Here is a 25,825-nt window from a genome sequence, read left to right on the forward strand (position 1 = left end):
ATAAATAAATAAATAAATAAATAAATAAATAAATAAATAAATAAATAAAATTTTTTAAAAAGCAAGCTAAGGTCATGGTCTTGATGATATAAGGCAGTATTTGTTATAAGTCAAATTAACTTTAAATGAGTCAAAAAGAACACTTTATAATGTCATTCGAGATAAAATAATACTTTATAAGGGACTGAAACATTCACAATGAAAATGTAACAGAGAAATATATCTCCATACCACTGAGAGAACAAAAGAGTATAAGCAGAAGAAATAGAAGCCACTTAGAGTGAGGAATCTTAATTTTCTTCCATAGTTCTTGACAGATCAAGCAGACAAAAATATGTAAATCTGTAAGACCTAGACAACATAATTAATAAGGTGGATCTAATTGATATTTAAAACTGAAAACAGAGAATACATCTTCTTAAGTGACCATGGAATGTTAACAGAAACCAAACATTTACAGTACCACAAAGAAAACTGCACTAATCACAATGCAACAAAACTAACGCAATAAAAATAATAAGGGAAGAAAATTTAAAACCACACTTCATCAAATTTAAAAATCTCTTAAAGTCATGTCTGAGAGGAAACCTAAATAGAATGGTTAAAATCTAAAATAAATATAATGGAAGCACAGGATACTAGAATCTGTAGTATGCAGATAAAAAAATCCCAGAAGGAAAAGTATAGATTTACTACTTTTAGTAGTATGTTAGGAAGTTAGAAAACAACAACAATAGCAACAGCAAAATCAATCCATGGAAAGCAAAATGAAATAATCAATACACATGAAAGCAGAAATAAATGAATTAGATAAGAGATGAATGGAAGTACTTCTTTGGGAAAAGTAAAATGTCAGCTAATGAAATAAAAAATGTAGAGTGTACAAATATATAGAAAGGATAATAGGGAAAATCACTTCAAAATGCTGGAAATTGAAGCCATGAGAGATTTTGTTTTCCAAACTCTAGGTGAATAATTTTTAAAAAGTGAATAAAGTAGTTAAATTTCTAGAGAGAGATAATTATCTAAAAGACTCTAAATGTACAAAAAACAAAAACAGACAAATTAACTGGGAATGGGGGTCGTTGGGGTAGAGAGATCTACGCCCCACATGCATCATCAACTAGCTCTGATGGTTTCACAAAAGAATTCTACCAGACCCTTAAAAACCCTATAATGTTAATGGTATTTAAAGTGTTCCAAAGAACAGGAAAAGAAAACTTAACAATATTTAAAATGGTGCTAGCATGATACTGACATCAAAATTTAATACAGATTGTACTTAAAAGAAAACTTTAGATCATTCATATTCATGTTCATGCAAATAACTATGTGAAAATCCTAAATAAAATGTTGACAAACAGAATGTAGCAGACATTAAAAGAATAAAACCTCCTGATTAGGGGCGTCTGGGTGGCTCAGTCGGTTAGGTGTTTGACTCTTGGTTTAGGCTCAGGTCGCAATCTAAGGGTTGTGAGATGGAGCCCTCCCTCCGCCTCAGTACTCATCATGGAGTCCGCTTCAGATTCTCTCCCTTTCCCTCTCCTTTCTCCTCTGCTACTCTCTGCTCTTTCTCTGTCTCTCTCTAAAATAAACAAACTTTTTCTTAAAAAAAACCCATCCTGATTAAAGAGGTTTATTTCAGGGAGATAATGATTCAGTAAATAAAAGGAAATCTGATGTGGAGAACAAAGGCAAAAGAAAAAACAAACTTCTTTACAACTTAAAGCCCATTGACAAGTATTTGAGACAGGCAGAGTGACCTTCCTCAAGGAGTTTAGCTGCCTGAATGTTAATACTTAGCTAGAGGCAAAAGGCAACCTTAGCTTGACATTATCCCAACCTCCAGGATCCTATAAAAATCCCTTTGGAAACTTCCTTTATCTCTACCTCCCCAACAGATATGTTAGCAGTCATCCTCCAAGCATATGGCCCACTGATAAACACATGAAGGGTCTCATGACTCAGGTTCTGCACTGACCATTTGCACCTGAACCCCAACATTTCACATCAAATCTATTAACATTACATTTAAGGAGCAAAGTACATGTTTATATTCATACTTGTGAAAAGGCAACAAAATTTAATGTTCAGACTTAACAAAAAGGAAAACCTCTAGTACAATTGGAAATAGGTATTTTTCTTTATCTGGTAAAATGTATCTATTTCAGTCCCAAATCCAGTATGATCCTTAATGGGGAAACATTAGAAGCATTGTTGTTAATCTCAGAAATAGACAATGATGTCCATTATTACCACTATTATTTAACATTGTTCTGGAGTACTAATACAATTAGACAAGAGAAAAAAATCAGAGATATAAAAATGAGAAAATGTTTGCAGCTTATATGTTTGTGTACCTACAAAACCAAAGGAATCAGGTGAAAATTCTTTTTTTTAAAATTTTTTTAAAAGATTTATTTATTTATCTGACAGAGAGACATAGCGAGAGAGGGAACACGGGGGGAGTGGGAGAGGGAGAAGCAGGCTTCCCGCCGAGCACGGAGCCTGATGCGGGACTTGATCCCAGGACCCTGGGATCATGACCTGAGCCGAAGGCAGATGCTTAATGACTGAGCCACCCAAGCACCTCTTAGCTGAAAATTCTTACAAAGAGTTAAAAAATTGCAAACAGCAGTGAAAGAAAAAATTAATACACAAAATCAATGACTTCCTATATACAGAATTACAGCCATTAGGAGACCCAATGAAAGAAAAATGATATTCAACATAAAAAAATATATAAAATAGCATTAAGCTTAACACAAAATGTGCAACCTTCTATATAGAAAAAAGAAAAAAAAAACTTTTTAAAGGCTTCTAATGTTCCCAAAAGAATACTTTAATATTTAGAATAATATACCATGGGAAGCCTTAGCATCTTGTCAGTTTCTCCTGATTCATTTTATAAATTTTTTAAAAATTGTATTGTTATGTTAGTCCTCATACATTACATCATTAATTTTTGATGTAGTGTTCCATTATTCATTGTTTGCATATAACACCCAGTGCTCCATTCTATACGTGTCCTCCTTAATACCCATCACCAAGCTAACCCATTGCCCCACCCCCCTCCCCTCTAAAACCCTCACTTTGTTTCTCAGAGTCCATAGTCTCTCATGGTTCGTCTCCCCCTCCGATTCCCCCCCTTCATTTTTCCCTTCCTACTACCTTCTTTTTTTTTTTTTTTTTTTTTTTTAACATATAGTGTATTATTTGTTTCAGAGGTACAGGTCTGTGATTCATCAGTCTTACACAATTCACAGCGCTCACCATAGCACATACCCTCCCCAATGTCCATCACCCAGCCACTCCCTCCCTCTCACTTCCCACCACTCTAGCAACCCTCAGTTTGTTTCCTGATTAAGAATTCCTCTTGTCAGTGAGATCATATGATACTTATCTTTCTCTGATTGACTTATTTCGCTTAGCATAATACCCTCTAGTTCCATCCACATTGTTGCAAATGGCAAGATTTAAAAAAATTTTTTTTGATGGCTGCGTAATATTCCATTTTATATATATATATATATATCTATATATATATATCTATATATATCTATCTCACATCTTCTTTATGAATTCATCTGCCGATGGACTTCTTGGCTCTTTCCATAGTTTGGCTATTGTGGACATTGCTGCCATAAACATCGGGGTGCATGTACCCATTTGGATCACTACATTTGCATCTTTGGGGTAAATACCCAGTAGTGCAATTGCTGGGTCATAGGGTAGCTCTATTTTCAACTTTTTGAGGAACCTCCATACTGTTTTCCAGAGTGGCTGCACCAGCTTGCATTCCCACCAACAGTGTAGGAGGGTTCCCCTTTCTCTGCATCCTTGCCAACACCTGTCATTTCCTGACTTGTTAATTTTAGCCATTCTGACTGGTGTGGGGTGGTATCTCATTGAGGTTTTGATTTGGATTTCCCTGATGCCGAGTGATGTTGAGCACTTTTTCATGTGTCTGTTGGCCATTTGGATGTCTTCTTTGGAAAAATGTCTGTTCATGTCTTCTGCCCATTTCTTGATTTGATTATTTGTTCTTTGGGTGTTGAGTCTGATAAGTTCTTTATAGATTTTGGATACTAGCCCTTTATCTGATATGTCATTTGCAAATATCTTCTCCCATTCTGTCAGGTTGTCTTTTGGTTTTGTTGACTTTTTCCTTTGCTGTGCAAAAGCTTTTTATCTTGATGAAGTCCCAATAGTTTATTTTTGCCCTTGCTTCCCTTGCCTTTGGTGATGTGTCTAGGAAGAAGTTGCTGTGACTGAGGTTGAAGAGGTTGCTGCCCGTGTTCTTTAGGATTTTGATGGATTCCTGTCTCACATTTAGGTCTTTCAACCATGTTGAGTCTATTTTTGTGTGTGGTGTAAGGAAATGGTCATTCTTCTGCATGTGGCTGTCCAATTTTCCCAACACCATTTGTTGAAGAGACTGTCTTTTTTCCATTGGACATTCTTTCCTGCTTTGTCGAAGATTAGTTGACCATAGAGGTGAGGGTCCATTTCCGGGCTCTCTGTTCTGTTCCATTGATCTATGTGTCTGTTTTTGTGCTAGTACCATACTGTCTTGATGATGACAGCTTTGTAATAGAGCTTGAAGTCCGGAATTGTGATGCCGCCAGCTTTGCTTTTCTTTTTCAATATTCCTCTGGCTATTCGGGGTCTTTTCTGGTTCCATACAAATTTTAGGATTATTTGTTCCATTTCTTTGAAAAAAGTGGATGGTATTTTGATAGGGATTGCATTAAATGTGTAGATTGCTCTAGGTAGCACTGATATCTTCACAATATTTGTTCTTCCAATCCATGAGCATGGAATGTTTTCCATTTCTTTGTGTCTTCCTCAATTTCTTTCATGAGTGTTCTATAGTTTTCTGAGTACAGATCCTTTGCCTCTTTGGTTAGATTTATTCCTAGGTGTCTTAAGGTTGTGGATGCAATTGTAAATGGGATCAACTCCTTAATTTCCCTTTCTTCTGTCCTGTTGTTGGTGTATAGAAATGCCACTGATTTGCATTGATTTTATATTCTGCCACTTTACTCATTTTATAAATTTATGTGACAATCACAAAAACACAGGATATTTTGGGACCTAGATAGACTGATCTAGAGTTGATAATGGAAAAATATAGAAGCACAAATAGCCAGAAAATTCAGCAAAAGGGGAGCAATGATGCGGAATTAGCTCCACCAGAGATTAAAACTTATTAGACCTCAATTATTAAGACAGTTTGGTTCTGGGCATGGAGGGAAAAATCAATGGAAAAAATATAGAGTACATATGTGAATTGCAGTGCATATATCACTGGGGAAAAATAGATTTTTCAATAAATAATGATGAGCCAACAGGGTAGCCATCTGGAAAAAAATGGATCCATACCTCTAGCTCATACCAGAAGAAACTTCAAATGGATCGTGGATGTAAATATAAAAACATAAACCATAAAAGTAATAGAAGACATCATGGGAGAATTCTATATAACTTCAACATGAAAAAGCTTTCCCAACTATGATAAAAACCAGGAACCATAAGAAAAGGAGTAATAAATTTTACTTACTACATAAAAGAAAACTTTCTACGTGGTCAAAATTGCTTATAAGAAACATCAAACTAGAAAAAAACATAATTTAATTAACATATAAAGAGTTCTGCAGATTGACACAAAAATGCCAACAGCTCAATATAAAAATGGATGGAGTGTATGGACATTTGTTTTATACAACGAAAATGAGAGTTCTTCCCTAGGTAATGTAATGTTAAGCAGCTGCTCTCCCCATTATTTGTCTCAGTAGCTTGCTTATTTCCATCTTTGTACTTATTCTAACCTATTGCCATTTTTTCTGTTTGCTTGTTTGTTTTATTCTCCTTTTTCTCTCTAAGATTGTGAATTCCATGGGGAAAGGAATCATGTCTGTCTCCTCTACAGTTGGTTCCCTTGTGCCAAGCACAGTGCTGTCAGATATTAGGTGCTTAATAATCCGTTCTGTTCAATTTCAGTCTATTTGTTCTTTAGAAAATTGCCTTCTACACATTCTTCCTTATGACCTGTACCAAACATATTCAGCTGGTTTTTTTTTTTATCTTAAACTCAGTAGATGGGTTGAAATTTATAGAATTCGAAATAAGTTACATAAATTCACCTTGTACAGCTACATATTAGGCTTTCAATGGTTAGCTTCAAGCACAGAGCATGGTTACCTAGTAGGGACTTAAAAATTATTTGTTGAATTAAAAAATGTTAGAGGAATAGTATTTCCCAGAAGAGATCTTAAATTTTTGTCAGGTTATTCTTTGGCAGAGTGTATTTTTCATTGATAACTTCTTTAGAGTATTAATTTAACTTTAGTTGCTTTGAATGTTCTTCAATTAATTCATTGCTTTGACATTATTGATTTCATTATCATGATGAGATTCATATGCATCATTAGAGATAATGTATGTATGACTTCAGAGTTTTATCAATATTCACTATATCCCTAGTGGTTTTTTTTAGGACTAAGTGCCACAATTGTTTTATTTTAAGAGATTTTGTAATATTTAGTATTTTCTTTTTCTTACATATTTTTCAGATACTCCATACTAATATTTTCCAATTTGTCCAGACATCACACTTCCTTTTCATTTGCTTTTATTACTTAATTACTTAAATGATAATTGCTTAAATATTCACCCCTTCTAAAATTGGTCATTTCTTTTTTTTTTTAATTTTTTATTCTTATGTTAATCCCCATACATTACATCATTAGTTTTAGATGAAGTGTTCCATGATTCATTGTTTGTGCATAACACCCAGTGCTCCATGCAGAATGTGCCCTCCTCAATACCCACCACCAGGCTAACCCATCCTCCCACCCCCCTCCCCTCTAGAACCCTGTTTGTTTTTCAGAGTCCATTGTCTCTCATGGTTCGTCTACCCCTCCGATTTCCCCCGCTTCATTCTTCCCCTCCCGCTACCTTCTTCTTCTTCTTTTTTTTTTTTCTTAACATATATTGCATTATTTGTTTCAGAGGTACAGATCTGAGATTCAACAGTCTTTTTTTTTTTTTTTAAGATTTTTTTTATTTATTTGATAGAGAGAGAGACAGCGAGAGAGGGAACACAAGCAGGGGGAGTGGGAGAGGGAGAAGCAGGCCTCCCGCTGAGCAGGGAGCCCGATGCGGGGCTCGATCCCAGGACTCTGGGATCATGACCCGAGCCAAAGGTAGATGCTCAACGACTGAGCCACCCAGGCGCCCCTGAGATTCAACAGTCTTGCACAATTCACAGCACTTACCAGAGCACATACCCTCCCCAGTGTCTATCACCCAGTCACCCCATCCCTCCCACCCCACCCCCCACTCCAGCAACCCTCAGTTTGTTTCCTACAGTTAAGAATTCCTCATATCAGTGAGATCATATGATACATGTCTTTCTCTGTTTGACTTATTTCACTCAACATAATACCCTCCAGTTCCATCCACATCGTTGCAAATGGCAAGATCTCATTCCTTTTGATGGCTGCATAATATTCCATTGTATATATGCCACATCTTCTTTATCCATTCATCTGTCGATGGACATCTTGGCTCTTTCCACAGTTTGGCTATTGTGGACATTGCTGCTATAAACATCGGGGTGCACATACCCCTTCGGATCCCTACTTTTGTATCTTTGGGGTAAGTACCCAGTAGTGCAATTACTGGATCATATGGTAGCTCTATTTTCAACTTTTTGAGGAACCTCCATACTGTTTTCCAGAGTGGCTGCACCAGCTTGCATTCCCACCAACAGTGTAAGAGGGTTCCCCTTTCTCCGCATCCCCGCCAACATCTGTCGTTTCCTGACTTGTTAATTTTAGCCATTCTGACTGGTGTGAGGTGGTATCTCATTGAGGTTTTGATTTGGATTTCCCTGATGCCGAGCGATATTGAGCACTTTTTCATGTGTCTGTTGGCCTAAAATTGGTCATTTCTACGATATCTGTGTGTTTCTGTTTGGACATTTATTATAAACACAAGTATACATACAAATGTTTATATTTTTTCTCTCTTGCACATTAAACTACAGATTCTTGAAGATAGACTGTAATTCCTCTATATTTGCTATAGCACCTATTTTAAGGTAATGATTTGTATATACTGTTCAAAATCATTGTCTGTGTATTTCTGTAATATCACCATTATCAAACAGTGAGGGTCACTGTTCAAGGGATGGAGATTCAAAATGTCACAATTACTGTCATCAGAGCAGTTATAATCTAGCTGGAGGAGACAATATGCATTATTGTCTATAGATATATACATTAATTAAATTAATGTAGCTATCTACTGCTGCCCAGAAATTTATTCCAAAACTTAGTGTTGTAACAGAACCAACATTTTTTATATCACACTTTGTTGAGTTGGAATCCCAGCACGCCTTAGCTAGGTCCTCTGACTCAGGGTCTCTTGCAAGTCTGCCATTAAGGTACTGGTTTGCTTGTAGTCATTGTATGGCTTGACTGGAGAAGGGTCCACTTAGTTACTGACATGGTTTTTGGATTGAGTTCCTCCTGAGCTGTTGGACAGAGAAGGCCTTCAGGTCCTTCATGGCTGTTGGGCCAGAGGCTGCCCTCAGTTCCTTGCCATGTGAGCCTCCCTCTGGGAAAATAGGGTAGTGCACATGGGTAATTTCCATCAAAGAGCAAGAGAGGGCATGCAAGACAGAAGCCATAGTCTCGTTGTAACCTAATTTTGATAGTGATAGCCCATCACTTTTGCACTATTCTCTTCATTAGAAGAAAGTCATTAGGTTCAGCCCATACTCAAAGAGAGGGGATTGATTACACAAGGGTGTGAATATCAGCTTGTGGGGATCATTGTAGGCCATTTTAGAAAATGCCTACCACATCTGGTAAGTAAGCAGTTAAGACATGTCATTAAAAGAATTCAGAGGAATGATCTCTAAGGGTTCAGACATTCAAGAAGGTGTTCCTAAAAAAGTTGAGACCTGAGTTAAATCTTGAAGAAAAGTTTGACAAGGGGGGAAACAGAGTTTTATATAGAAAAAACATAAACTAAGGTATAGAGGTGGAAATTTTTCTAGATTACTTTGGGAACAGAGAATAGGTAGTATAACTTGACAGTAGTATTTTTATGTAAAACATTAGTGATCCTAAATCAGAAAACTATTTTCTCTTTTTGGTAAATGCTGCTTTTATCTCAACTTTGTTTGGGGGTATTAATGGTTTTAAGTATCAGAGAAGTAGAAATTAAAGATCAAGCATATTTCTGAAACACTTTTTATCATGAAATTTTAAATTCTGAAATGTATTTAATGACAGATATGGTAAATGATGTTCTACTGTCTCCAAAGGCAAGAAAGTAGAGGTTTAGTCACCTAAAAACTCATTTAAACACAATAAAAGTTTGACTTTTCATCTTATGAAAAGGAAAAACAAAATTTTGTAGGAGGCATGGCTTCTAATAAGAATGTACTTTACTAAAAATAAAATCTTAAAAAGAATGTACTTTACTTACTAATCTTTTTTTGAGATGGAAATGCAAATTCATTAAATCAGCTTAAAGTGATAGGCACAAGAAAAGTATCATTTTTTTTTTTCTAAACTCCCAGATTGAAGTTGCTCTTTGTATTATAGTAGATGTTTACTTAACCCGTCATGGTACCTAGCATAATGTCTTTGATGTTGTCACAGAAGTTACAGGTAGTAGTGGCAGTAGCCACAGCAGAGTTAGCCTGTTTAGTCCATTCCAGGCATTGCACCATGCATGCTGTCCTCATTAGACTTTCACGACAGCTCTGGTGTAAGTATGATTATTATTCTCATTTTATAGATGAGGAAACTGAAAGCCACTGAGATTAAGGAGCTTGACAAAAACCAGACCAAACCAGGCCAAAAACAAATATATGGCAGAGCCTTGATTCTAACCCAACTAGTTTTGATTCTAGTGCTAGAACTCTTAACCAAAGCAGTCTATGCCTCTTAAGACCAACATTTAGTAAATATGGGCCATGTAAATGAACAATTTCAAATCAAAGGACACTTTCATCTAGTCTATGTAGCTTTCTGGTGGGATCTGGATCAGCACCAATCTAAGCACTATTAATCATTGTGGTTGGGGATTTTTGTTGGACAAATCTCCCTTTCAGTGTCTCTGCTAATTGTTATTAATGGATGCCTGTAAAACACATGTTAATTATTACATTTTGGTTTGAGTACAGACTGTACAACAAAGAAACAACCCCTGCCTTTTGGAGTTCAGGTTTTAAAGAGAAGGCTTGATATAATCAGTTAACAGGAATGCTCTTCAAAGTGAAGTAGAGAAGCATGGGAACTTGGAGCATAGGTATTGAAACCCTGTGGTGATAAGAAAAGACTGATCACCATGATACCAGAAAAATGCAACAGAATGTCTCTTGTTCCTTGTCTGTAGTTTTTGGAAAGTATTGGATATGTGACACAGCCTTTTGGTATCTGTAGGGACACTTATGCCTGGCCTTGCAATTGCAGCAGTGTGTTGGTGACCTGGGAAGAGAGGGAGTGGGATGGCTGCTATGCAGAAGCCTTCCCAATACCAAGCATGGGCACCAGGTGCAGGTTTGTTTTGGGTTGAAAATACATTTGGAGAAGATTCACACTGGAACAAAGTAATTAACTTCATCGACCTTAATGAGACTGTGGTAGCTTTCAAATAGAGGAAACTTTTAGCCACCGACTAAGGTAAATACTTTGAACTTCATATTAGGAGAAGTATTTACATTTAAACTGGATACTCACATTGATGATTCAGTTTCACATTCAACATTTATAATTATACTGAAAGGCGCCTGGGTGGCTCAGTCGTTAAACGTCTGCCTTCGGCTCAGGTCATGATCCCAGGGTCCTGGGATCGGGGCCCGCATCGGGCTCCCTGCTCCGCAGGAAGCCTGCTTCTCCCTCTCCCACTCCCCCTGCTTGTGTTCCCTCTCTCGCTGTGTATCTCTCTGTCAAATAAATAAAATCTTAAAAAAAAAAACTAAAAAAAAATAATTATACTGAATATTTTGTATTTTTGATATTTCTCCTCTGAAGCAAAAAAAGCAAGACAGATACACATGGGTGTATGAATAGACACACATCATTGCAAGAGTGTGTAGAGCAAATAAAAATCAATAATAATAATAATAGAACCAAAATATGACTGTGGTTGAATTTCAGTGTTACAAGTTTGTAGAGTGTCTTATTTCATTCAATCAAAAGGAATTCTTTGTATATTCAATAAAGACTGACAGTAGGAAGATGACATTGCCAAGAGTTGTGCATTTAAAAGAAAGATGAAAGTTTGAAGTGAGAGAATTGAAAAAGAATACTGGATCCAGACAATGACTGTTTTGATTAAATTCTAAATATTTCACCTTCAAATATTTCACTTCACAACAGTAACAGATAATGTCCCAAATCAGTGCTTTCCTTGTTACCTTGCCTAATGCCAAAAGATATTTTTGTGCCTTTTCCAGAGACCATTATAAACCAATTAAGATCCACAAATTCATGAATACGACCAAAATTCATGAGTATAACCTCAAGCTTGTATGTGCTGGAGTGAAATTTTTCTCTCTTTAAATAATGGGTACACTAATTTGAAAATTTTCTGATGAAAGAAAATAGTTCTCATTATTCCACTTATTCTGAATGTCAATTTTTACTCTGGTGTGATCTTTCAGAATTTGTCCTTATGCATAGCTGTTTCTATAGTTGCAATCCAAGTATATATATTTTATGTTTTACCTCTCTTTATTTAGTGTTAACATGATAAGCTGTTACTTGTGTTTCTACATAGAACAATAGTTAATTGCTACCCGATATTATTTAGAGATTTATATGTTTCTAAACATTTTTCTATTTTGACATTATTTGTCGATATCTTACTTAGGTCTGTGTCTTTTTATTCTCAGGGAATTACAACAAAAAGGGAAATGACTTTATCAGAAGATACTTTTAGGACTTATACCTAAAATGCGTATAACTATAGTACATTTCACAAAAGTGGTAACCACTTATAATCTTACCAAATGTATACATATTCCAGGTTGTGTTACACTTTGAGTGATAATCTTAAAAAAAAATCCTTTTCTTTCTTACAAGGTACTTTAAATTGGTTCAAGTTTATCTCTTTCACTATAACTAAATATGAACATTTGCTTATGGTCTAATTTCTTTGTTTTTCTTCTTTAATGAATTTCCTTTTTATGTAGTGATTGGTACCTTTTTGGTGCAAATTTGAATGATCTCTTCAGATAGTATAGATTTTAATCTATTTTAATTGATGACATAAATGTTGCCAAATCTGGCTTTATTTATTTATTTTTTTTAGATTTTAATATTCATTTGATTTTTTTTGTTTTTGTTTTTATTGACGTATAGTTAACACACAGCATATGTTAGTTTTGGATGTACATAGTGATTTAACCACTCTATATGTTATTCTGTGCTCACCGCAAGTATAATTAATTTTCATTTGATTTCTATATATTCATATCTGTCAGTATTTCCCCTTGTGATTTCTTCTGTTTCTTTGAAAAGGAGAATATTATTCTTCTGTATATCACATTTATATTCTAATTTGGATTCAGTTAAAATAATTATAATGGTCATATTGAACCATTTAAGCCTATTGGAGCTTACTTTACTATATACTATAAAATAAGAATTAAAGTTAAATATTTTTAAAATAATCCTATTTTATGTATCTTGTCTTCAGATACTAGCTTGTATGTATATTATTAATTCTTTTCCAGTTATTATATATTCATTTATATACCAGCAGTTCTGTCTTCTTAGTTATTGATGCTTGTGATGTCCTTTATTTTATTATCAATTTTCATTAATATAATTGCCCATGTGCTGTTCAAAATAAATTTAAGAATATTGTTGCTAAGTATTCTAAAACACATAAACAAAAAAACTTTTTTGAGATTTTTTAAATGTATTTAATCCATAAATTGTCAGAATGCATATATTTAAGCATTTAGCTTTCTTTTATATAACAATGGTCTTTTTTCATAAAAAAATCTTTTATATTCTTCAATAAGGAGTACTACCTAATTCAATGTCTTTTTTTTTTAAGATTTTATTTATTTATTTAACAGAGAGAGACACAGTGAGAGGGGGAACAAAAGCAGGGGGAGTGGGAGAGGGAGAAGCAGGCTACCTGCTGAGCAGGGAGCCCGATGCGGGCCTCGATCCCAGGAACCTGGGATCGTGACCTGAGCCGAAGGCAGATGCCTAACGACTGAGCCACCCAGGCACCCTTCAATGTCTTGATAAACCTGGAACACTTATAATGTTGCTGGGATTGTAAATGAATAGTTCCTCATTTAACCTTCCTAAGTCTGGCTTGTGTGTGTCTCTTCTAGCCAGTTGGAGGCACCATTATACGAATTGTATAATTTGGTTCCGTCCATGCACAAGTTAAATGCTCTGGTATTTGCATTTGAAACTGGCATTGTACAAAATAAGCGTGGATGGTAAAATCTATGCTAATAGTTTAAACCAGACTTCAGAGAATTGCGGGGAGGAGATGAAGATCCTTCAGGCATGCCGCTAGGAGGGATCACCCCCAGGCACCAGGATACCTGTGAGCCAAGTGCAGACTCATGCTGGCCCTTGAGGTCCTGCCTTGGGCTGCAAGCTGAGCTCAGCATCAGGCCAGATGGGCTGTGGGATTGCTCTTCCCACCAGATGTGGGACAAACACTGTGCTTCAGCCTGGGGGCGGGGTCTGGTCACTTGAACCAGACAGCTCTTCTCATGGCCCCAATCTTTGGCAGACAGGTGGCCCCCAGGGATCTTTAAACCTTGGCACTGAGACATGCTTGGTACCTGGGTTGGGAGTATATAGAAGGTTTGCCCCTGCTGAGACATGGCTTTTGGTGGCCAGGGCTCCCAACCCTCCCCATCCTCACATCCAGGTCCCTGCTGGGGTGGATGGTAGACAGTGACAGCTGTAGAAGCAGGACCAGGGTAGGGCCTGCAGGGGTGGGAGGTGGCCGTGAACCTGTCCTCAGAAGTAGTGGCAAGCAGGACCACACATGAGCCAAGGCTCCAAGTGCAAACTGCATGTTCCATTGTCCCACTGAGCTTCACTTACAAAACACAAATTCAGAGATAAAATTATTTTAAGACAGTTGAATGCAAAGCATTCTCAACGGAGCAGGGGCCTCTGAGAGCAGGGCCATGTACAACTGCACTGGTCTTAAGTCCATGCAGTCAGCCCTTTAATTTGAAAGACACACCCAGACATTTCTGATTCTGCTATGTCTTTCTCTCTCTTTTTTTTTTTTTAATTTTTTTAAAGATTTCATTTATTTATTTGTCAGAGAGAGCGAGCGAGCACACAAGCAGGGGGAGTAGCAGGCAGAGACAGAGGGAGAAGCAGGCTCCCTGCTGAGCAGGGAGCCCGATTCGGGGCTCAATGTGGGACTCAATCCCAGGACCCCAAGATCATGACCTGAGCTGAAGGCAGAGACTTAACCGACTGAGCCACCCAGGTGCCCCTCTGCTATGTCTCTTTAAATGTATTTGCTTGCTTGTGCTTTTTCCTGCCAATTTGAACTATTTGTTAAATGAATGAATGCAACTATTTAGGGGAAACCATATAAGTTAATATCACATATATATAGACACATAAATGCATCTATCATATTTTTATCAATGTCTCTGATTTCCATATTTTTGCCAATAAAGTACTGCTTCATAAACATGATTTTGGATCTCTGAATTATATTTTCCCTGAAAACATGATCAAAGGACTGCATACATTTGTTTAGTTGTGGAAACAATCACGGCTGAAGTTAAGTCTCTTCTCTTAACATGTGGAAATTTTCACAATATTAGTGATTCATTTCTAAGGACTAGTAAATGTATTGTTTCCTTCAACAACATTTTACTCCTTTTATAATTTTTCTTTATCCCTTACTGAGGTCTAGATTTATTTGAAAAAGACCATTAATGCTAAAGAATTGTCTAAGAGAACAATTAAAACTTTGAAATGAATTCTAATTTTATCTTAAAATTAAAAACACATTTCCTTATAAGAATATCATTTTTAAAATTTTAAAATGTTATTGTACATAGTATTCATTTTCTTCTTGTTTGCTTTCAGAGTACCATGATCACACTGGAAAGCTTGTTAAATAAATTTTATTATTATATTAATTAAATTTTATTAAATAGCATGACAAAATATTATATGTTTTCTTATTTGAGTATACCTTATCAATGCATGGATATATTTTGGGGTTAAAATGCCATTTTTTTAAATTTAGGATTTCAGGTAAAACTAAGAGTTTGAACTTTGTTGTCCATTAAAATTCCCATGGCTGTTTTTGTAAGAGTGCTTGCTGCAGCTTGGGCTAAGGTCCAGTGTAAGCAATGATATCCTTCCTACTTAATATACCTCAAAGTCCTGTGTCGATTATTATGGCATTCTTCTTTGCTTCCTGTTCTAAACAGCTGTGTAACATTGCTGAATTCATGTTCACGATTTTTTCTGTATCCTGTTCAGCAGCAGGCCAAGTGAAATGACCCTTGCATTTTACAAATATTAGCTGCCATTTCATTAAGTACATATATTTAAGGTTATTGTACAACTCATTGTTAAAGGAATAATCTCTTTGGATAGTGGAGCAGAATGCTATTTAATCAATATGAGATAACATGCTAGGAATGAATTCACCATTGGCCTGGATTTTATAAAACACACCAAATACATCACTTCATGTCAAAACAATCATTAAGGGCCTTTAAGTGGTCTTGAAAATTACCTATTCTCGTGTGAGTAGGAATGTACTCAGTTAAACGAGTCCTGAAATATACTTGGCATTAGCTTAGTTCAAAGTCAGGAAACAGTTCTGTTTTCATGGATTAGATGCAGATCATTTAAAAATGGTGCTGGACAGCAACATTATAATTGAATGAGGATAGGGAAATCTGGAAAGAGTGTATTGTGGATTAAAGTGAAAACAGTAAAAGTAAATATAGTTAATAATCTGCTTTTCTGTAGCATCCCAAAGCAGGAAACAGAATTTATTAGTTTTCATTTAGACAACTTTAATGCTTTGAATATGTCTGTTTGCTAGCAACTTTGCACATAGAAGACATCATAATTGATTTGTGTTTAATTGACCAAGAGTAGAATTTTTAGAGTGTGGAACATGTTGAGATTCAGTTCACGGAGGGGATTTTGAGCAGCCCATGTCCCAATGCCTGGAATTTCTCTGCTCTAATGCCAGGCTCTGTTAATCTGGTGCTCTTTTTAAGTCCCACCTCCTTCCTTATCTCCTCCTTGATGCCTTTCTTGTGTGTTTCCCTAGAGTTCAGGGGTCTCTATTCTCTCTGGACACTGAGAAAGTTGGCTATCCCTTTCTGTATTACTTGGCTCTTTTCAGGCACTATATAGACTTTCTAATTTTTCATAGCTTGCTATCAACAATTTCCATTGTGACAAGCCCTGTGATTTATATATATGTTTGATTCTTCTATAATGCTCTGCAAATATTGTTTAGTTTATAATGCAGCAAGGGGTTCTCATTTTAAGTTTCCATGTATTTACGTGTAACTATAAATATAAAGCCAAGAACTATATATTTTTTAAAACCAAAGAAATTGTGAACACCATTATCAAATCATGCACAGATGGTGTTTAAATCCCAGCAAGAACACTTTCTATTCCTCATATTATCAAGAAGCACTTTGAGGAAAGAAAAATTGTAAGGAGCAGAAATCTGTTCATGGAAAGGAAAAAGGAAGTGAGAAACTGGATATCGATCTTGCCAAGTGAAGCAGTGAAAGAAAATATTACATTGTGAACTTCTTTCCATTATTTTCTCAAATACAACCCAAAACTGAGATTAAGAGAACAATGGCTGAGATGCTGGAAATAAATCCAACCCATCTGATAATTCCTTAGGAAATGAGAAATAACAAAATGAAAAGAGGAGACTGCTTTGGAGTTTTGGACACTTTTTTCTTTTTTTAAATCAAAAGTGGTCTTCATGTATTTGTAACAATACATGTTGCCCTAATGTTTCTTTTTTCTTAATATTTTATTTATTTATTTATTGAGAGAAGGAGTGCATGTGCAAGCAGGGGGAGGGGCGGAGGGAGAGGGAGAGAAAATCTCAAGCAGACTCCATGCTGAGCATGGAGCCCGATGCGGGTCTGGATCTCAGGACCCTGAGATCATGTCCTGAGCTGAAACCAAGAGTCCAATGCTCAACTAACTGAGCCACCTAGACACCTTGTTTCTTCCTTTTTTTTTTTTTAAGTTAAGCTATATGTGGAAAATGATACCTATTGATTATGCATTAATAACTTGGTTGAAGTAATGAACAAAACATTTGGTTAATAGGGAAAACTGAAAACTTTCTTGGTTGGCTAATCAGTGTCATATTGATCATGTCACATGGTGTTTAGCTATAGCATGGAGGCTCCATGATGTAATGAAAAGAGCAAGTAATAGAGGATCCAAAGGCCTGGGTTTAACCTTTAACCTTTATTCTTTTTTTCTTTATCGTTCCTTGTTCTAGTAAAGATAATATCCAGGCATGCAACAATAAAGAATTCTGGATATTGTGTGCATCAGATTAGGCATTTGAACATAGCCTATCTTGCCTGTGGTCCAGAGGAAAGGAGGAGAAAGTCAGTAGTAATATAATCATCAACAGACTGGAGATCTTGGAAAAGAAGAAGTATTAGCGACTGCCCATGTTGCTCTGTGTAGAAAATATTTTCAAATAGCTTAACTTTTTTTTTTCCACCATCAAAGTTTTCAATTTCATCTTCACTGGACCTCAAGTTTTCTTGTCTGTGGATAAAGAAATTGAACCAAATAGTCTTTAATGTCCTTCTAGCTCAGTGCTTCTATTTGGAGATTGATGGTTAATTGATTGATTTTTTGTTGTTGTTGGGTTTTCTTTGTAAGAAATAAGATAGAATTGGGTCCTGGGTGGCTCAGTCGTTAAGCGTCTGCCTTCGGCTCAGGTCATGATCTCAGGGTCCTGGGATTGAGCCCCACATCGGGCTCCCTGCTTGGCAGGAAGCCTGCTTCTCCCTCTCCCACTCCCCCTGCTTGTGTTCCCTCTCTCGCTGTGCCTCTCTCTGTCAAATAAATAAATAAAATCTTTAAAAAAAGAAAAAGAAAGAAGATAGAATTAACTGAATAAGGTAGAGATGATCTCTGCATTCTATTGAATGCTGTGCATCTTCATTTTTCCCATGTCTTTATTGTACAAATATTATCAATAAAAACAACATTAAAGCAAATTGGAGAAAAGTCAAAACATCCAAGGAGTAGGACTTAAGTCAGGCTTTTTAGGATGAGCAGCATATGGGCAAATGAAAGACAGTGGGGATGGCCATGGGGGTAGTGAGGAAGCACAGTAGCCTCATGCTAAGGGATGTTGACAAAGTTAGAAAATTGGATTAATGGAAGAGAGACTTGGAATGCCTTGGAGAGTTCCCATTTAATTCTGTAAGCAATAGAGGACCATGTTCAGGCAAAAAGAGAGGACAAAGTTGTACCTGCTGAATGTCATCAAAGGCTTGGCAGAGGATGAAACCAACATGAGCAAAAAGGAAGAGAAATGGAAATTGCTCATAAAACAACTGGCACAGGGCTGTATTAAGTGAAGAGAAAGACTGGAATGGAAGCAAGTCCTGAAAGGGAGGAGGGCTGATTTTGCCAAATAGTCATATCATTCAATTCAAAAGAATTGGAAAGGATGCTTGCAGCTGGAGGGATATGGCAGTTCAGCAAGCCCTCACCTCTCCTGAGTATTTCTCATAACTGATAAAAAGATTTATCTCAGCTGTCCAATGTAGTTTACAAAAATGCTTATTAATGAGCTTCAGGAGGGATTTCCTATCTTTGTTGAAAACAAATGGGTATTTGAGTCTATGGATATAAATGAAGTCTAATCGGTTCTTTTATTTTAATAGCAGTCCTTGATCTCCACTCTTGAAGAACAGGCATATATCCAGGGCTATTTTTAAAATTCTTATTATAGGGAATATTCTTCTATGTGTGTCCTTTTTAGTCTTATGTAATTGCTTTCCTCTAGTATTCTTTGTATTTCTTTCTAATTCTTGAGCTTTGAATTATAGCATTATTTCAGTATTATGCCATGTAGGAACATAGAAGCATTGACAATGCTGCTGACAATTTATATGTCAGGATGTAACTGTCTGGCATATTCTTTGCTATTTTGCATTGCTTTGCAAAGTATGCCTTTGTTTAGTCTTGAGGGAGTAGGCTTCTCTGATTTTCCATATACTTGGGACAAGACTTTCACATAACTAATAACTGTTCTGCTTGGTATGGAATGCAGATGTTTGCATTTTCACACAGTTCTTCCAATTGCCTCTCCATTCCTTTTGCATACTGCAAGGTGTCTAATCTGTGATGAAGGATGCAGACATAGTTTTCATGTGATTTTTAAGAAAAATTACATGGGTTGTGGCAGACAAATTGTGCTTCCTTTCCAATTTACCTCATTTATTTCTAAAATCCTACAGTCTGTTTTGGTATTATATTTAGCACGTTATAGAAGGCCTGACTAATTATTATCCTTTGAAGTCATAAAGTCTTTTGTCTAGCAGTGTGCCTTTGAAGCTAGAAAATGTCTTATAAAAACTCAATGTTAAATATTTTTATAATTTTGTATTGTAGTTGCATATTATCATTTTGAATGCAGCCTGTATCTTCATTAGATAAAGTAGAAAACTTTTCATCCGCCCTGGGAATTTAAGATGATATGTCTATGCACATGATACTCTGATGAATTTTAATACTATATTCCTTAAATATATGAATGTTTCTTAAGGAAGTAATTGATTCCTGTAAAGGCCACTTTCCACTTGTCTATTTTAAAGGTTGATTTTTTTTTTTAAGAAAATGATCTTTGTGGATTAAAATGTTTACCATAGACATACTGTATCCTATAAAAATAATATTGCCAACTTTACCCACCCTGGTATCTGGGCTCTTTCTCTTCACCTGACTTATTAAGGTCCTGATTTTCCGAGGAATGCAGTGTTCCCACTTGTTCCCATTTGGAGTGGTGGTTTGTGCAGTACATCAGGATAGTCAGGTAATTATGGTGGTCAAAGTCAGCTAAGGAGAATGGTGATAGTGATGGACAGCAACCCCAGCTGGGGGAAGGAAGAGATAGGGACTATTTCCTGAACTTTTAATGTCCTCATTTCAGTGCTTCTGCAAGTTCTTAAAAACACTGTGGCATTGATGTTCATTTGTTTTTATGTTGTTTAATGTTAATTTTTTTTTCAACTAATTTGGACTTACAGAAAAGTTGCAAACAAATTTACAATGTATAGTTGAGAAAACAGAATTATAGGCTGGGTAAGTGATTAATTTAGAGTCCAGCAACAAAGTAGGTATTCAATAAATATTCACTGACCAGTGAGAGTAAAAAGGGACCAAACCTGAGGTCTCCTGACTCTGTCTTATGACATTTTTGACTGCCCCTTTGCATTTACCAAGGCTAAACATTCACTCTGCATAAGCATGATTTCCAGCAAATTTTAAGTTATCCTTTGGTAGCTATAAACTGAGAAACTGTTGTTTTGCTGGCTATATATTTCTTATTAATAAATAACCATGTAGTGCCAAATGAAAAGACATTTGCAAACACAATAAAGTCTTTAATGCTGTTGATTACAATTTATTCACCTGTGTCATTTTTATCTTCATAGAAATTGGCCCAGTGACAATTACCACAGATCCCAAGAAATTTCAGTATGAACTCAGAGAACTGTATGTTCAGGTAAGTGCTTGCTTTCAGTTTTTCAGTTTGTTTTAGGGGAAAGGAAAATCGTGAGCTTTTGTCCGATTGCCTTTATTTTTAAATCTGATAGAAATAATTGTTGGGTTTTAAATTCCAGTACCACCTCTTTTTCTCACTTTTCACTTTCTCACTGCCACTTCTCTTGAGTGTTGAATAAATTGAACAATAGATATGGGAGTGGGGCAGATTGGGTTCATCTTCATTTATGCATCATCTATGGTTGCTTTCATGTAACAATAGCAGATAAAAGTAGTTTTGACAGACTATTTGGCCCTCATAGCCTAAGATATTTCCTATATGACCCTCTACAGAAAAAATTTACTGAACCCGGCCCTCAGTGAGTCCCTTCATTGAGAATCATAAGGAACAGTTAATTCTTTCCCCATAACAGAAATGGTATAATTAAAATAATTTTGATATTCTATGCTTTAAATCAACTGTATAAAATTTTTGACCATAAGTATAATTTGGTTATTAGAGAAGAAGAATAACATTGGTTTAACTGTTATTCTGAAAAACAGGACTTGGAGATAGGGTTAGTATGTACTTTCTCCTTAGTGCTGCTTTGAAATTATTATTGCTAAATCCATTAAAACAAAAAAACTTGCTCTCTGAGGCTGCTTCACTATGCTGTCATCCATAGATGGTCTCTGCTGTAGTCATTTCCAGAACTTTTGACCACTCCTCATCATTCAACTAAGCTATTGGTACCTGGATCTTTGGCTACCTTTCCCCTTCAGGGCTGCCACTATCCCAGGGACTTCAGTATTTATGGGAATGACCTGTCAGAACCTTCTCCCCTCAGTTCCTTGACCTGCTAGTCATCTTCAATAACCTGTTCTTTACTTTATCTCAATCTTCCATTCCCACACACACCCTCTGGACCTTATCCTCACCAATCCATTCTACCACTCAAATCACTAATTCAAGCATTTGAACCTCGAACAGCAACCGTCTGTCTACCAAGCTTGTTGATGCAATTGCTTACAACTGCTCCTTCACCCTCATTAACCCCTATCCTGTCTCCCAGGCATTCAGATCTCTTTTTTTTTTACTTTCCTCCAATCTAGCCCAGAGTCCTATCATTTCAAAAACATATCTTTTTTTTTTTTCTTGTCCATTGCTTTTCTGTTCTGTTTCCTCTCTGACCCCAGTTATCTGCATTATTCATGCCTATCCACCAGTGGTCAAGTGCTGTTGAAGTCTCACAACAGGGCAGGTTGATCCCACTGTAAATACAAACCCACCTATCTCCACTGGACTCTCAATACTCTCATAACCTTACTGTATTTCTTTGGTCAATTAGATTTCCCATTTCAGGACACCTGGGTGCCTCAGTTCATTAAGTGTCTGCCTTCGGCTCAGGTCATGATCCCAGGGTCCTGGGCTCCTTGCTCAGCGGGGAGCCTGTTTCTCCCTCTGCCTCTGCCCCTCCCCCTGCTTATGATCGCTCTCTCTCTCTGTCAAAATAAATAAAATCTTTAAAAAAAATAAATAAATCTCCTATTTCTCCCAATGACAATTATAGATCTTGTCTACTCTCTTTAAATCTCCATCCCCTCACCCTTTTATTACTGGTTATTTCAGTGAGTTATCTACTCCGAGCAAGTGACCTCACTTACTGTTTCAAACACAGGCACATAAAAATGGCAGCCCTCTCTTCCTCATACCTCAAATCCATTGACATCCAGTACCCATCCTATTCTCATTCTTTACTTGATCTCAACTCTTGGGCTTTCTCAGGAACCTAGCACTCTCAAGCTGTTTCCCTCAGCTGCTTAAAAGTTCCCATTTATTCTTAAGTATGTTCTAGTCTCTCCAAAAAACAAACAAATCCCAACAAACCAAACCATATAAAGCAAAACAAAATAAACAGTAAATCTCTATTTTTCTCAAATCCTCTTATAAATAACAACTTTTATCCTTCTTAGTTCCTTCAATGTCAAGAAAGTTGTCTGTATTCACCACCATCATTTCCTCACACCCACCTCCCCTGTTCACTCCTCCATCTATGTCACTCTAGTCCCCACAGCCCCACACCATCAAAGTAGCTCTAGCTGGTGACATGTGATCTCTGTCTTGTTAAATGCAGTGGAAACATTTCAGTCATCAGCATATTAGATGAACATCTTTGTTGTCTTTGACAAATACACCCTTCCCTACATTCTCATTTTCTTCCCACTTTTCCTCAGCTTCCTAGGCAGCTCATTTCTCTCCACATGCCCTTTCCATTGCTCCATCCTTGGTCCTAAATCCTTGCTCTTTGTCCTCTATTTGTTATCTTTGTGAATGATGCCTATAATATTTTGGTTATACTACCAAAAAATCTGAATCATCCTTAATATACTTCTCCCTTTTCCCCCAGCATCCAAACCATCAAGTCTTGGTTTTTAACTTTCTAAATATTTTTTATATCAGTTGACTTCTCTCCATTTCTGTTGGTACTACCCTAGCCCCAATTACTATATCTTTAGTCTAAACAAATCAAAAAAGCTTCCAAGTGATTTTCCTGCATTTACTCTTGCTTTTATTTTCCAGGCTATTCTCTATTCTGCAAACAAAATGATCTCAAAATACATCTCTGAACATTTCCCCCTAATATCCTCTGTAGTCATCCCCACCTCATCAAATTCTTCCCAAGATTTTGAGTGACCTGAGATCTGTCTCTGTTTCAGCCCTGTATAGAGCCACTCTCTCCTCTGGGCTTGGGCTCTGTCTTAGGGCCTTACAGAGAGCCTCCCCATATGTGTATCCTCACCCATCTCCTGGTGGCACTTTTGCACATGCTCTTCTCCTTGGATAGGAAGTTGCTGTCCTTCATCCTGTCTTCACTTCCATGTTCCCTTAACCTAGTTTGAAATCCTGTATTCAGAGTCTAATCTTAAATACCACTTCCTCAGAGATCCTGCCCTGTCCTCCTGCCCTGTCCTCCAGGCTTGGTCGTATCTCACTACCTCTTTCCATCGTTGGGATTTCACACTGAAGAATCATGTCTGATTTAGTTCATCATTACCCTAGTAAAATGCATGGCATATAAAACATGCTCACTCTTTGATGAATGAAAGAAAGATTGAATATACCACTATATACAAATCAACAGAGTCCAAATTAGAGTTGAAGTTTAATACTTTGGTTTCACTATTGGGTGAATGACTTGATTTGTAACTTGCATGGTATGAGCATAATTGGGGCATAGGGTGAAAAAGCCAAAGCTTGGCATTCCAAATATGTATTCAGTCATGATTTTTTTATTGTGTCTATCTCTATAGTTTTTAAATTATACACTAAAATAAACTGTATTTCATAAGAAATATAAATAGATTTTTATAGTTATCCCTTGGCTATTTTTCTCTTTTACTAAGCTTATTCTGATGATTTTTTCCACTAATAATCCTCCGTTTCCTTTCTCTTATACCATCTCATTCTTTTTTAGTCATTTCTTGATACTTACTGAGAATTTACTTTTCTGTCTCTCCATCTAGCAAATTCTTTGCCACTTTAGATGTCCAGATCCTCTGAAAAAAATCTTTTCCGTAAAAATTTCTATCCTTTACATGGATCATAGGAATTAGAAATTGTATTGCCCTGGTTGTTAAAATTTTTATGTTGCCTTATTCTGCCATGCATGAGCTCCTGTGACCAAGAGCCTTGTAGCTCTCATTGAGCCTCTGATCCACCTGTGGGATGAACTGATATATGCACTAGAGTGGACTTAAATAGCTGTTGAATAAATGGATGTTATATGAGGGTAGCCTCTTTTAAAAATACATATTTAACAGTAAAAACTATATCAAATATAATTTAAGCTTTACTTGATGGTACAAAGGGTAACTTAAAAACCTAATTATCAGTTTTCATTACATAGAGATTCAGAAGGGCCAAGGAATGGAGATTTCTAGCTGATAGAATATTAAGAAAGGATTTACTGTATTCACTTTTTTTTTTCTATGCAGAAATACAGCTGAACTGTATTCTTTAATATCTGGCTAGAATGAAAATCCCTACATTCTCAGTGAGACCTGGCATGGGCACTTCCTGATTTCCTGCCTCTCCCTTTCTTTTGTTCTGATGGATCTTCAAGGAGTGTACTTATCCTCTATGCTCCATTTGCCTCTAGGGTGAAGGATCATGATTCCTGACTTATACTCCATTGATTCCCTCCCCAGAGCCCTGGTGCATCACCTTCTGGAATTGAGCCTGATACGGCACTCCATAGGGTTGTATCATATCTCTGTTCAAGAAAATAATCTTTCTTTTCTTTTCTCCTGGAATGAAAGCTGTTGTACATTTCTCTGGAGGTTTTCTCTGGACTGGCTACATCTTATGGGGTTTATTTTTGCATTGTCTTGGGATCCAAGAGGATGCTTTAGTAGAACAACCAGTTTGGGAAGAAACCAAATATTTACTTTTGCCCTTTATTCAACATTGGACATTGTTAAAGGCACTGGGGATACCATGGGAGGTTATTTTTTTTCCCTACTTTCAAAGATTCGAAGTTTCTAGTGAATTATTTCTTTTTAAATGAATGGCAAAAAGTTTCTTTGAGTAAGGATCAAATATGAAAAGACTCTAGGCTACATCATCACTTAATACCTAAAGACTGTATTTTGTTTTCTCTTCAGTGTTTGCTTAGAGAATATTGTATTATTTCATAAATCAGTCTAGAAACTAAACGTTACAAATTTCATAAAATTTTAGTATGAGATACTAAATTTTGTTTTGTATATAATTTCCAGACCCCTCTTCAGGTCCCCCTCTACCATTTTTAGTGCCTCCCCGCAAATCACTGGTATCATGAGCAACAAGAATTGCATCCTACTAAAACTAACTTAGCTTTTAAAAAATCTTTTTAAAGTTAATAATTTTTTGCATTTGTAATAATTTTGAAAACAAGAAAAGTAAATTTAGTTTTAAGTAAATTAAATAATTGACCGTTAACATTACACTAGGCTTAGCTATTTTTCTTATAGAGATATAGGTAACTTAAAAAGCAATT

At 36.3% G+C, this 25,825-nt stretch overlaps 1 protein-coding gene across 2 annotated transcripts in view; it reads left to right on the forward strand.

Annotated features, from left to right (window-relative positions):
• The window catches only part of HMCN1 (hemicentin 1), a 482,021-nt gene that overhangs the window by 95,826 nt on the left and 360,370 nt on the right, over window positions 1-25,825 (forward strand). For both annotated transcript variants that reach the window (XM_035010675.1, XM_035010676.1), the window contains exon 2: window positions 20,738-20,808. In XM_035010675.1, coding sequence (XP_034866566.1) covers window positions 20,738-20,808 — 71 coding nt within the window. The remainder of the gene's footprint in view (window positions 1-20,737; window positions 20,809-25,825) is intronic.

Source organism: Mirounga leonina, unplaced genomic scaffold, assembly GCF_011800145.1.
Source record: "Mirounga leonina isolate KUSES-001 unplaced genomic scaffold, KU_Mleo_1.0 Mir_154, whole genome shotgun sequence".
Classification (NCBI taxonomy): Eukaryota; Metazoa; Chordata; class Mammalia; order Carnivora; family Phocidae; genus Mirounga; species Mirounga leonina.